At 41.1% G+C, this 13,410-nt stretch overlaps 1 protein-coding gene across 7 annotated transcripts in view; it reads left to right on the forward strand.

The window, feature by feature from the left end:
- Positions 1–2,358: 2,358 nt before the first annotated feature.
- ARB2A (ARB2 cotranscriptional regulator A) overlaps positions 2,359–13,410 on the forward strand; it is a 221,918-nt gene continuing 210,866 nt past the window's right edge. For 3 of the 7 annotated variants that reach the window (XM_081212421.1, XM_081212422.1, XM_081212424.1), the window contains exons 1-3: positions 2,604–2,654; positions 6,797–6,920; positions 9,400–9,501. In XM_081212421.1, the coding sequence (XP_081068547.1) occupies positions 2,622–2,654; positions 6,797–6,920; positions 9,400–9,501 (259 nt within the window). In that variant the 5' untranslated portion in view covers positions 2,604–2,621. Of the gene's footprint in view, positions 2,543–2,601; positions 2,655–6,796; positions 7,006–9,399; positions 9,502–13,410 lie in introns of those variants that run through there. The other 4 variants (XM_081212420.1, XM_081212423.1, XM_081212419.1 and 1 more) reach the window with 4 other exon arrangements.

The following is a 13,410-nucleotide window of genomic DNA, read 5'->3' on the forward strand; positions in this document are numbered from 1 at the left end:
AGTTAGCAAATCATCCCTTCTCCATAAGAAGGCAATCTCCATCAAGCTGCTACAAGGAAATGGATTATTAATGCCTTAAATTTCTTTCTTTGCTCCTTGAAATAAGGCCAAGCCTGTAATATTCAGAATTTTAGAAATCATGTGGAACACACTGTCCCAAAACCAAATGGGTTATTATGTTAAAGTGACTTGCTTTAGGGCAATGTAGTTTTCATCAACTCCTCCCCCAAAGATGTCCCGTATGTCATTGAAATTAAATAAGGTATTCCTTTGAATAAACTTCAGAAGTTCCCATGACGTCAGTTCTATATGTTCTGTTACCTGCTTATAAGTATCAGGTGGACCACCAGATTTCTAAGTCTATAAAATCAGTCACTTAACTCAAAGCACACATCAAATCCAAGTTGCACTGAACTTATTTTTAGCCCACAGATCAGCAATGTACAAGGAGAATCAAGAAAAATGCATAGGATATGCATAGTAAAAGGTAGATTATTTATCTTGGCATCTTCTCCAAATCCATATTACCTTACAGTGTGAATATCTATGTGTGTTAGATTACTCTCTAGCTTTCCACATCTTTAACTAACAAAGTTATTAGTATAATTTAGTCTGGCCAATTGGGAAAAATTCACAGTGACATCTTTTGCTGCACCAGGCTAAGACTAAATATGAAGAAAATTATTGAATTAACTGCATGACTTCAGTATCTGTCAGGTGTTTCCCTTCCCATCCACTACTCAGTTCACCATCTAGCTGGCATTGGCCCTACCAAAAGGTTATGGCACATCTAGGGGGTGGACCTGCAAGTGAGGAGATACTGGGTAGGCTGTGGCACTGATGCCTACCTGAAAGTGGCCCAAGGCCCATTGGTAGGTTATGGACCACTGTTTGGGAAGCAGTGCCTTACTTGGTCAGGAACAACAAATGATCACAGGTAGGGACTCACCGGCAAGGGCTTCAACGCCAGACACTTACTGAGCCCCAGAATCTGGCAAAGGACTCGACAGTGGGCCAATTTCCCACTGTCCAGCAGGAGAAGTACATTTTGGCAGAAGAAGTAACACTGCAATGCTACATTGCCACCTCAGGTAACTCCTTCAAGGGTAAATGGGAGGTGCATTGTTTCTTGGCCAACAGAAGAAGAGGTCTGCTGGAGCCATCTAGTTCAGCATCCTGTTCTCACACTTGACCAACCACACTTGCCCCATCTGTGATTCCCAGCGTCTGGTTTATAGAGACATATTGCCTCTGACAGTGGATACAGGACATCACTTTTTAACGTCTTTCAATATGAATTGTGTGAAATACTTTTTAGTGTCTTGAATCTTCAAACATTCAACTTCATTAGATGGCCATGAATTCTAGTATTACAGGAGATAAAAACTTTTATTTAGCTTATTTCTTCACATCATACATAATTTTATACACTATCATCTCCCTCCCCACCCCGTACTCGCCATTTTTCTAAACTAAAGAGCCTGAAATGTTGTAGTTGCTTCATACCCTTGATTGTTTTGGTTGCCCTTTTCTGAAATTTTTCCAGTTCTACATGCTTTTTGCAGTGAGGCAGCCAGAACTGTACACAATATTCTGTGTGTGGTCTCACTACAGATGACATTAAGATGTTGGCAGATTTATTTTCAATCCCTTTCCTAATGATCCCTAACATGGAAATCACTACTTTTCCACAGCAGTTGTTAGGACTGGGGAATATATTGGTTTGAAGTTCGCATTGCGATAACTGTTCATAATATTTGACCTGGTAATATATCGCTAATCACGACATGTGTGAAAGCTGGGCAATATCTGGTTTTTAACATCGCAATACATCACTAGCTAAACATTGCAATCTACCACAATGTCCAAAATAAGGATGAAACAATGCAGAGGCGAACAGGACAATGTCCAGGCAACTGCTACTACTTAGGGATGACGATATTACCAATCACCACACGGCCACTTTCATCAGCAGGCAAGCCAAAATGCATCCAGGCAGGTTTGAGGCTTCAAGCAACGGATCTGATTGCCTTGGCTAATCGTACTGAGGTGGAACTTCCTTCAACTGAGGGCAGAAAAAAAGCTACCGGCGGCTTCGCCGGCTCTTACTGAGCAGACTCCAAGGGGACCTGCGCATGCTCAGTTGACCCAGCGCATTATTTCGCTGACGCCTCGGCGCTCCCTCTCTCTCGATCCGACTTGACAGCGACTTCTCTGAGCGCAGGAAGCGGGCGGGCGGGCAGGAAGGAAGCCCCTCCCCCGCCTTCCTTTTGTCCCTTAGTTCGATTGCGCGCGGGTTGTGTGTGACGTCATTCCCCCGGGCCCGGAAGTGGAACTCTCGAAATTCGCCTCTCGTCTGTGGAGCTGAGGGGAAAGGAAAGGGCGGGAAAAAGGGGGAAGGCAAAGCAAGGAAGCGAGGGCGGGACAACCCTCCCTCCCCCCCCATTACAAAACAGTGAGGCGAGAAGCGGCGGCGCGTCTCCCGGTAACAAGCCTTGGCCACGCCCCCTCCCCTCCCCTCCACCGGGAAGGGCGGCAGCAGGTACGTTGCAGCCGTTGCGCCGAGGTTTGCGCGCGCCAACGGCCGCCCCTTCCCTCGCTCCCCACCCCCGCTGAGGAGAATGGCAGAGGCTCACCTCACCCCCCTCCCTCAGGTGTTGTGCGTGTGTCCGTGTGTGAAAGAGACAGGACTGACGGGTGGAGGCGGCGGAGGGGAAGCCGCCTTCTCCCGGCTACTGGCCGCCTCCCTTCCGCCGCGGTCTGCGTGGCCTTCAGCCGAGGGAGCGAGCTGCGCCTGACCACAGGCGGCGGGGGCACCGTCCTCTTGCCTTCCCGCCTCTGAGGTGGCGGCACCTCGCTTGTCCACCTCGGGCGGAGCGCCGCTGCCTTTGAGCTGTAGCTGCCCTCGCTCTTGTTCTTCCTCCTGGTTGGCTGCTGCGACCAGGAAGTACAAGGTGGCCGCCGCGTCAGAAATCACAGGAGTCCCTTTTCCTTTCAAGCTGCTTCGCCCACGTTGTTTCCTGGCTCTGGCGCTCTGCTCTGGGGGCGGGGAGAATTGGGCTTGTCGCTCAGAGAAAAAAAGATCGCCAGGACCTTGGCCCCGGGAAGAGGGAGGGAGAGGGATGGCAGGAGCCTGTCACTGGCCTCTTTTAAAAAATGTTTTCCTCTTCACATTTGGCATATAGTCCGTGTTTGCTGCTCAGCCGAGTGCCTTAAATGTATGCATAACAATCAGGATCTCGCTGCGCTGTGATGTTTTGCTGTTGTCACTTTTACCAGGCAGCAGCTGGATTCCCCACACTATATCCCTCCCCCATAGGAATTCCTTTTTTCACCTGATAGTATGTAAATGCTGAGTCATCTTTTACTTCTTTTCCCAAACTTGGCTTGCATGTAAAAACATAAGCAATTGTCGTATAAATGAAATTAAAACGTTCACCTGGTACGTTTCTGATTGCTAGATTACTTATTTGAGCTCTGTCCAAAATTTTCTAGCTGGTTCGGGTAGGTTATGTAGTATTGCTTAGCAACATGTGAGTTGCAGGTCTTTTGTGTTTCCCACAGTCTTGACTTTTTTTGGGGGGTGGTGGCAAAGAGTGCTAGCTTTTGGAAAGGTTGTGGCCAGAAATGTAGAGGCATTGCAAAGCTGACTTAAAAGGTAAGAGACTTGAAACAGGAGTCTGAGCAACAGATAACAGTCCTGTAGAACATGGGGGGGGGGGGGCTTGTATGCCAGGGCTGTGAGGGTATATTTCACAGATGTCTGTACTTGCCACAGAAAATTGAGGCTGAGAAATGCACTCAGGCAGGCTTGCATAAAATAAATGCTGCACTTGGTCATTCTTGTTTTTGCATACACACATACACCCTTCATTATATCAGATTTCAAACTGGTGTGCAGCATAAATGCAAAACTCACAATAAATGAGATCAACGTTTTAAACAGTCTGGGCCATGCTAGATTAAATCAGTAAAATTAATTAAATTATTTGCAAGGTTGAGGAATTAATATCAGTATTTACTAGCAGCTGTTACCTTTTAATATATTGCTGCCTACTGCTTCTGAGCTCCCTCAAGTTCATTGCATTTACATTGTTTGATGTCAAAGAGTTTGTATACATGCTTAACTGCTGTCTGTTGAGAGGGAATGTCAAGATATTAATTAAAATAGTGCAGATACTTGAAAGCAAGTCAGGTATTTATAATGGTCAACTGACTAATAAGATAAAATTAAAAGTATAAAATATAAAATCACAGTTGCAATAAAAGCAAGCTAATATTAACTGTTTTGTGGTGTATTTTTCTGACCCCATTAAGAAAACTGCCCTGGGTTAGAGGAATAAGGTTTCTTCTAATCTATTGGCACACAACACATTTTCTTAACCTTTCGCTGACCTATGACAAAACAATTGGGTGTTTTACTACCCCAGTCTGCTAACATTGACTGGTGTAGTAAACACACACCCCAAGGACAAAATTCATTTTATGTTACAAATTGTTTTTTGTTTCCAGAAGGAAAATGGTATGTGGTTAGTGGCTGAAATTTAGGGACCTAAAGGTGAGAATTTCTGTCAGTATCCTAGAAGAAATACCCTGTAGGTCTACTTAATGTGTGAATTGCACAATGAAAAGTTTGCTGTGGGAGGCCCACAAATTGGATGAATGAGAAAGAATTTAAAGGTTGGAAAAGGAGCTGATATAGTTGAGACAAAAACGTGGAAGGCTAGGGTGCAAATTCTGAAGCTAATGTTGATCATGATGATCCTGCTCTGCTATAGGATCTCAAGCTTTAGCTAACTGAGTGTTGAGGCCTAGCACAGTCAGCTGTGGCCAGAAGGGGAGAGCCCTACAGCTTTGTGTCATGGATATTGTGGGACTGGAGATGGACAGAGTCAAGGAAGAGTGGGAGTGGGTAAAAGATGGAAAAATAAGGTTAGAAGAAAGTGGCTGTAAATGGAAATTCATATTGGATATTTCCAGTCTTACAGAAGAAGCTGTAGGCAAAAAGCTGCGGGATGAATGTAGGTTTAAAGGGTGAGCAAGATTAAGGATATGAGCTGGGGACTACTGCAGGAAGAGAATCGAAGCCCTGCAGACTTGGGGCTAGGTATATATGCATGGCATCACAATTCATTCCTATTCGGTTAAGACATTGCTCTTAGAGCACAGGCACATTCTGTTCCATTGGAAGGTGCCGTCCTGCTCAGCTTGCAGAAAATATTGTATCTTTTTCTCAATTAAAAAAAGTATTATAGCTTTTATGGAGCGGCTCCAAGAACGTCTAGATTATCTAGATTATTAGAACAATCTAGATTATCTAGATTACTTCCAGTCTGTCTTGTGACTTGGGTTAGGCATAGAAACTTCCTTGATCACCTTTGGTTATGTTCTGTGCCAGGAGATGAATTAAGGAAATGTGACCCTATTTTCTTGAATCTCCAACTGACTCTAGTATCCTTCTAGACCACCTTGAAGGGAAGGGAATTGGAGTACAGTGTTGATGTATATCTGCTCATTCCTGCAGATAGGACTCAGACGGTGGCTGCTGGGGAACAGCTGCTGTTCCCCTTGGTTTATGGGGTTTGGCAAGGTTAAGGTTAAGTTTTGTGCCCATGCTACAAGAAAAGGTCTAGAGATTTGAATGCAATCTCATCATGATGCTTATGACACCCAGCTCTCTCTCTAATTTTCACTTGATTCTAAAGAGGCAGTTGGTAGATGTGAAAGCCTGGAAAAGGTGGAGTAAGCTGCATCTTAATCTAGACAAAACAGAAGTACTGCTGGTGGTGAGACCATCTGATTTCAGTTTGGATTTACAGACTATCTTGGAAATTGCAATTTGTACAAAATGCTACATCTAGGTTACTGATGGTTGCTAGGTGCTTAAATTGCCACACAGTGGATTTCCCATGACTTATATTAGCTGGTAGTTTGTTTCAGGGTTCAATTCAATGTGCTGGTATTAAACTTTAAAGCAAAACATCTTGGGACTTGGACATCTTTTCCCTTATGTTACTTTCAGCATGCTTTGATCATCATCTGAGGCCTTTCTTCAGATCTCTCTTATAAGGTACAGTGGTACCTTGGGTTACAGACGCTTCAGGTTACAGACTCCACTAACCCCGAAATAGTAACTTGGGTTAAGAACTTTGCTTCAGGATAAGAACAGAAATTGTGCTCTGGTGGTGTGGCGGCAGCAGCAGGAAGCCCCATTAGCTAAAGTGGTGCTTCAGGTTAAGAACAGTTTCAGGTTAAGAACAGACCTCCAGAACGAATTAAGTTCTTAACCCGAGGTACTGTTTCTGGTTTAGCGGAGTCTGTAACCTGAAGCGTATGCAACCTGAAGCGTATATAACCCGAGGTACCTCTGTACAGCTGATGACAACCAGAGCTTGTTTATTCTTTTAGGTGGTGCCTATCCTGTGGAATGCCTTGCCAAACAATTTGTGCCAAGTCCTGTCACTGTATGTTTTCAAGCTGCTGGTAAAGGCCTGACTGTTGAAAATGACCTTTGGCTGATCATTTTCCTGTTTGTGCTTTGCTGTGTTGGAATTATTACTGTGTTTTTTGTTGCGATGGTTTCTGTAATTGGTTTTAACTTGAGGATTGTTTCATATTAGAAATATTGTTCTGTTGTTTTTTGTTTTGGCTATTTTAGAGACTGCAAGGTAGAGTACCTTAGGTGAGATACAATAAATTAAATTAAATACAGTTTTACACTGCTGATCATTTTCAAGAAACATTCTGAAGTGGAACCAAACTGACTGCAAATTCTGAACTTTCTTTAATTTTTCAGCTCATCCTCCCAAGATTGATGCATGTTCCCTCCATTATTTTAATCTGGCTGAGAATTTGGATAAGCATGGCACAGCTTCAACAGGGAGGTCCTGATGAAAAAGAGAAGACTACAGCATTAAAGGGTACAAATTAATTTGGAACTTCTCCTCCATAGGCACTCCATAGACTTTGCTCTGATGAACTATAATTGTGTGATTAGTGAAACAGGTGAGCAAGTGCAAATGAGTGCAACCCACATTCTCAGCTGTTATACATTTCTTACCACTGCCTGTCTAGGTTTCTTTTTTCTTTCTCTGGAAAAGGAAGCCAATACACACAGTGGGAATGCTGTTACCTGTATACAGAGATGTGAACAACGCACCCCCTAGTCTTTCCTACCAAATCCAGAAATGGAAAATCTGGGAAAACTAAAATACAATGTTGTATACAATATTCTATTTTCCAAATGATGAGTAAAATATTTCTTTAAAACAGTGTTTTAAATAATATTGTTACACCCAGTTCACATTGCTGCAAAACTCTTAGAGCCTAGATTCAGTGATATGCATTGTAGTCAGGCATATCCAGAGATGAAGTGAGATGGCACAAAGGTATTTGGGGCATATTAGAGGTGAAATGGGATCTCTACAAGGTGCCAGGTTGAAGCAGGGACCCTTGATGCACTTGGTGGCACCTTGTTAATGTGGACATCAGAATAATAATGCAGACAGATGTCTGCTGAAAAAGTAATGAGTGGTATTCAACTAAGTTTTACTCAGAGTAGACCAAATGAAACTAATTGACCGTAGTCATGTTTATTAATTCCAGTGGGTCTGTTCTGAGCAAAACTTAGCTAACTGTCACCCAGAGTCTCTAAGCTTACAATAATGCCATAACAAAACTGGTTTCAGATTATAATAGCATGGAGAAATGTGAGAAGGGGGGTGGGAATATGTGTCCTTCCTTGCATGAGCAAAGTTCTCTAGATTCAATTTCTTGACTTGTGATAGTACCCGTGTTAATATAGGTTCTCTACATGAACATCTGGAGTAAATGGATGCACATCCTGACACTGACAATGTATGTGTCATTGTGGATGCATTTTATCAATGAATCCAAGTCATATTGAACATCTTTTACTTTAGTCAATATGGGACCAATATGCTCCATGTTTCCTGTTACATATGCTATGGAAATGAAAAGTGTGTGGGCCATCCTGACATACGATAGTGAAAAGCAAATGCTTTTCTCTCCCTCCCTGCCCCAAATATCTTAAGTTACAAATAAGCCACACTCGTGATTGCATAGTGTACGTGAAATTCTATTCAGCACTGGTGCAAAAAGCAAAGCAAAACTAACGGAAACAAAACAGTACAGAGTGATTGGCTATTGCTTAAACCTCATCCTTTGCAACTCCACTGTCACCTATCAATCACAATATTGTGACTGGTAATATCTGATAATGCAACTATACAGAAGACACCAGCCACAGTGTGACTGCAGAAATTGCTCAGTGCTTTCCAACAACCTGGTCAAAGCCTTCTCCCCAAGTGAATGCTGAAACACACTCCTAGGAAGAGCCTACTGTGTTCCTACCCACATTAGATGCTTCCATGGCCCACTGTATAAGAACAGCAAATAATAACTTAGTGTATGGGTTCAGCATGCAGACCTCTGGATTATTCATGTGGACCTTCTACTTACTAAGTGGGCTGCGTGTTTTTGCCATTTTGGTGTGTAGGACTAACATGTTGTTTGATGATCAGATCTGAGCTAAGCCATCGCCCCCTGCTACATTACTAACTTCACATGTTTCTGTTTGCTCTGACAATGTGCTTCCAGATTAGTGGTTATGCCAACAATACTTTCCACTGGCATAAATTCAAAATGTTCCATGTGCTTTCCACAGCAAAGCAAACTTTTATAGTGACTGATCCTTTTTCTTCCCAGTAAGAATTAGTTTGGGGTAGCATCACTCTGTAAATAGAGTAAATAGAGGAAACCTCTGCTGCTTTCCCCCCAAAATAACAGAATCCTCGGAAAACATTTCAGATGTGTTACCATGTGTTACCATATGCCCTTTGGCAATGTAGAAGACAGTACTGCCTTGATTTTGAAATTACAAGAATAGTAGAAATGAAAAGTTGGACAGTTTCTAAGTAAGTTTCATTCAAAAGTACTTCATTGTTGTCTCTGGCAGCCTTCACATTGCTTCAGTTACTCTTGCATTATCACTCCCTCCAATAGCAAACTTTGTGGTTGAGTGTTGGCAGATATGGAGCCAAAATGAGTCAACTGAGAAAGAAGAGGGAGGTAACAACTAATCTTTGGGGGAAACCTGAAGTTGGGCATGATGATACACTGCAACACTTTGCTGCTGGTTCCTCTTGTTATGATCAAATGGTCTATGTATGTAGAAACCTGTCATTGGGATGGATTAATAATTGTCCAGCTTAATCTAATATTATCTGTTATTCAAAGGAGTATTGAAATCCAAATAAAAACTTGTTCAATGTATTCTAGAATACATTTTTTTTAAAAAGACACTTAAAAAAGAAGGGCAAGTAATTAACTGAATTTGCAGTCTACAGAAAGACAAATTTCTTCCCCACCCTTTTTCAGATTTGTTGTCTAGAATAGACTTGGATGAACTGATGAAAAAAGATGAGCCACCTCTTGAGTTTCCTGATACACTTGAAGGATTTGAATATGCTTTTAATGAAAGTAAGTAATGAATGCTGTAAGAACTCATTTAGAAGTGATTGAATATTAATATTTCCCCCCAGAACTTTGATTCATAGCTTGCTGTTTGAGTCTGATTTCTTTGTACAACTGTTTTAAACAATGCAACTAAAGTAATAGTCTCAAGTATTCAAATACATCCTGTTTTCATCTGATCACAAATAACACATTTTATGTTGCTGTAGTTTTTCCTTGGGCCATTCTAAACATAGGAACACAGTTGCTCAGAATGGTAGTGGTGCCTCACTGAAAATTTTTGTTCAATTTTTTCCAAGGCAATGGTTCCCAAGCTTTTTCAGGCCACTGCCCTCTTGGTTCTGTAAACTCATCATCAGTTCCCCTACCAAACACTATCAGAAGCCTTATTCAGAATAGTGGTTTTCACGACCCATTAAGAAAGATAATAGCACAATAAAAGCAATACAGTAACAAGTAATTTCACATTTACTCAAAATTCTAATTCAGTAAAATTGATTAACTTGATCTAGTGATATCAACTTTCCCAAGTAATAGTCATTTGCACACCAAGTGCCTTCCTGCCATGCTCTTGCCTACTAGTACCCCGTAAGTACCGTATTTTTTGCTCTATAAGACTCATTTTCCCTTCTAAAAAGTAAGGGGAAATGTGTGTGCATCTTATGGAACGAATGCAGGCTGCGCAGCTATCACAGAAGCCAGAAAAGCAAGAGGGATTGCTGCTTTCACTGAACAGTGATCCCTCTTGCTGTTCTGGCTTCTGAGATTCAGATTTTTTTTTTCTTGTTTTGCTCCTCCCAAAACTAGGTGTGTCTTGTGGTCTGGTGCGTCTTATAGAGCGAAAAATACGGTAATCTCATTGGCCCCCAGGGGGTGGTACCGCCCACTTTGGGAAACACTAACATGTTAGTTTGTAGGTAGCCTGCTTAACTTCAGTGTTTGTTGTTGTTCTTATATATTTATACCCCACATTTTTCCATGACGGGCTCAAGGTGACTTACATTTAAAATAAGAACAGCTGAAAACATAGTGGGGGAAATAATAACAAATCCATCATCATCATCATCTTAATTATTTACTATATATTACTATGTAATGTATTATTATGCAATATATTTGGAATCAGGATATTGTGCTGTCATAGCAGCTGTGATCTCAAACATAGCTCAAAGCAAATGTAGTTGATTTTAATGAGAATTGTTTCCAGAGTTGCAATGAACCTGACCTATGTCTAGCTTTGCATGCATGCAATTGCTCACTGGAAATAAGTGAAGAAGCTTTTGGAAGTAATTTATTTATTTGTTTATTTTATTAAGTTTGTATATAGCCCTTTATCTGTAGATCTCAGAGTAGTCCACAACATAAAAATACAAGATAAAAACACAAAATAATAAAATAGGGGGTCCACAAATTAATATACCCCATCCCTGCACACCATTCCACAAACACATTTAAAAGCGTATAGGATGTTAATCAGTAAAAAGCCTGGTTGAAGAACATTTTTGCTTGGCATCTAAAGGTGTATAATGAAGGCACCAGCTGAACCTCCCTGGGGAGAGCATTTCACAAGTTTAGAGAGTTTTTTGTTTGCAACAAAATTCTTGTGCTATTAGAAGATGGTTGGAGTAATGGCAATTTATGCTGCTGCTTACTCTTTAAGAATACAAAGCATGTAAGTCTCAGAGTTGCCCCTGGAGGGAAAATCTTAAGTGGTTTTCATCATACTTTGTATTAGATCTCATATGGAAGCCAGATTTTTGGAACACTGTAAAAGGCAAGATTGTCAGCTTAGACAAGACGCGTGTAGTCTTGCAAGGGTTCAACTATGTTTCAGCTGCTTAAATTGAGCTGTTGTGCGGCCATGTTCAACAAGTTTATAATTTGTCCATGGTTTAAATTTACATTTAAAAGTACAAAACACACCCAAGAACTGTTTACTGAATTAACCCCCTCCTTTTTAATTGCTTTTGTTTAGGAAACTAATTAAGGCTTTGATGTTGTCAACCATAAGTTGCCCAACTTTGAAGTGGAATTGTGCAGTTCATGCTTGCTAGCCCAAGGGCCTGGCTCAGGAAAGTTCCTCAGCCTTAGGCCTGGGAGAATTGTATAGTCACTGAACTAATCCAAAAGACTCTTACCACCCTATAAAAAGAGTCTTCTGCCTGCCTTCTGTGTAACTTATCTTTGGCTTAATAGGTTGTTAAGCAGATGTCCTAATGGGCTTTTTTGGATTCCTAATGGTCAGTTAATTAGGAGACTTAAGTCTCAGACAAGCCCTAAAAGGGTAAGCCTGTGAAACTCTGGCCTTGGCAGAAAAAGCCCCTTCTTCATTCCCTACCATACTAGGAAACACTGCATACCTTCTAAGGCTATGTATACCAAAGGGGCCTGCCTTAAGCCTGTCCTGTCCTGTCCTGTCCTGTCCTGTCCTTAAGCTAGTTTTAAAGCACCTCTGTATATATTTATTTTTAATCTCTGGTATTGCATCTGTTTCAGGACTTGAGATTTGATGCAGTAAGCAGGTTCCAAGAGGAAGGCTGAAATGCTATACACATTTACTAGGAAATAATCACTGTGGAACCCACTAGGTCATTTCATTGTAAATATAATAAGATTCCACTACGCAGTATTAGTCTCTATCTGTCACTGAAAGCCAGCAAGGAAGTACCTTTGGGGAGAGTTTAAATTAGTTTTCCAAGTAGTCCACATCCAGGTGATGTGTGTATGCAGCTGCTTTTTGTAAAGGAAGAGAGTTAGCCTATTCTAAGATGGTAGTTAAAAATGTTTTTAATGTAACATAGTTTGGCCCTGAGCAGCAAATACATGGAGCACTTTGTATGAGGTTCCACAGTGGAAGGGAGTAAGCATAGGAAATGTGCAGTATGTAAGTTAAGTAAATTCCATGCCATTCAGGTTCAAAATTTGTATTTTGAGTTGTAGTCAGATAACAACAGGAAGTGTAAAAATGGACTATTGATGTACACCCACAAATCCAATTCTTTCTGGGGTTAGGCCATACCAGCTGAAGCTTCTACACCTTCCATAAGCAGCCTTGTACAAAGCACATGTATTGATATCCTTGGGGGATATTGCAAAGCAGAAATCTGACAAGAGAGCTGTAGCCTTCTCCCTAGAAATCTTAATGCTACATGTGAAATAGAAATCTGTCATAACCATTGCTATCCAGCTGGCTATCACTGAGTTGAGTGTCCTGATAAGTCATAGAAATAAAGGCTGTCTACAACCATAACATGGGGGGTTTTTGGCCCTAAAACACGTGGCTTGTAAGAGACAGCATACTGAAAGATGTGTATTACTCTTAACATGAAGTAGTTCCTATATTCTGAATAAGAAAACAACCCAAAACCTTGAGCTTCTTAATATTGTCTCATACCTTCCAATTTTATGGGGGAAAGCTTTTCTTTAAATGTAGTCATTTATGCAACACTTAGCTTTTTAATACCCTGATGACTTTCATAGGAAGGTACTTAGAAACCAAAAGTGTCATGAAAGTGATGCTATTTGAAAGGAGTGATTCAACTTTTACTTTTCAGTTTCTTATTTTTAGAGCAGTACAATCTCTACTGTTTCCTTTCTAGAGTGCACATTTAATAGTGTAGGTCTGATTGCTAAGATGACTTGAAATCTGAATATGAATGTATGATATAGACTTTGAGTAGAATTGTTAAGGACAAGTGAACACATCCCTGTTCCCACTTCCATCAAATTGGCATGTTTGGCTGGAATTTTTCATGTGTGCACTAATGCATTTTGACTATTGATTATGTTTCTGTATTTGAAGGAAAGGGGTGTGTCTTATTCTGATTGGCAAAGCAATAATGAAATTTTAGTAAGTGATGTTTCAGTGACGCTTAAGAGAACTTGAAAATACACTACAATTCTTACTAGACAATA

Source organism: Podarcis bocagei, assembly GCF_964188305.1.
Source record: "Podarcis bocagei genome assembly, chromosome: 11".
In the NCBI taxonomy this organism is placed as follows: Eukaryota; Metazoa; Chordata; class Lepidosauria; order Squamata; family Lacertidae; genus Podarcis; species Podarcis bocagei.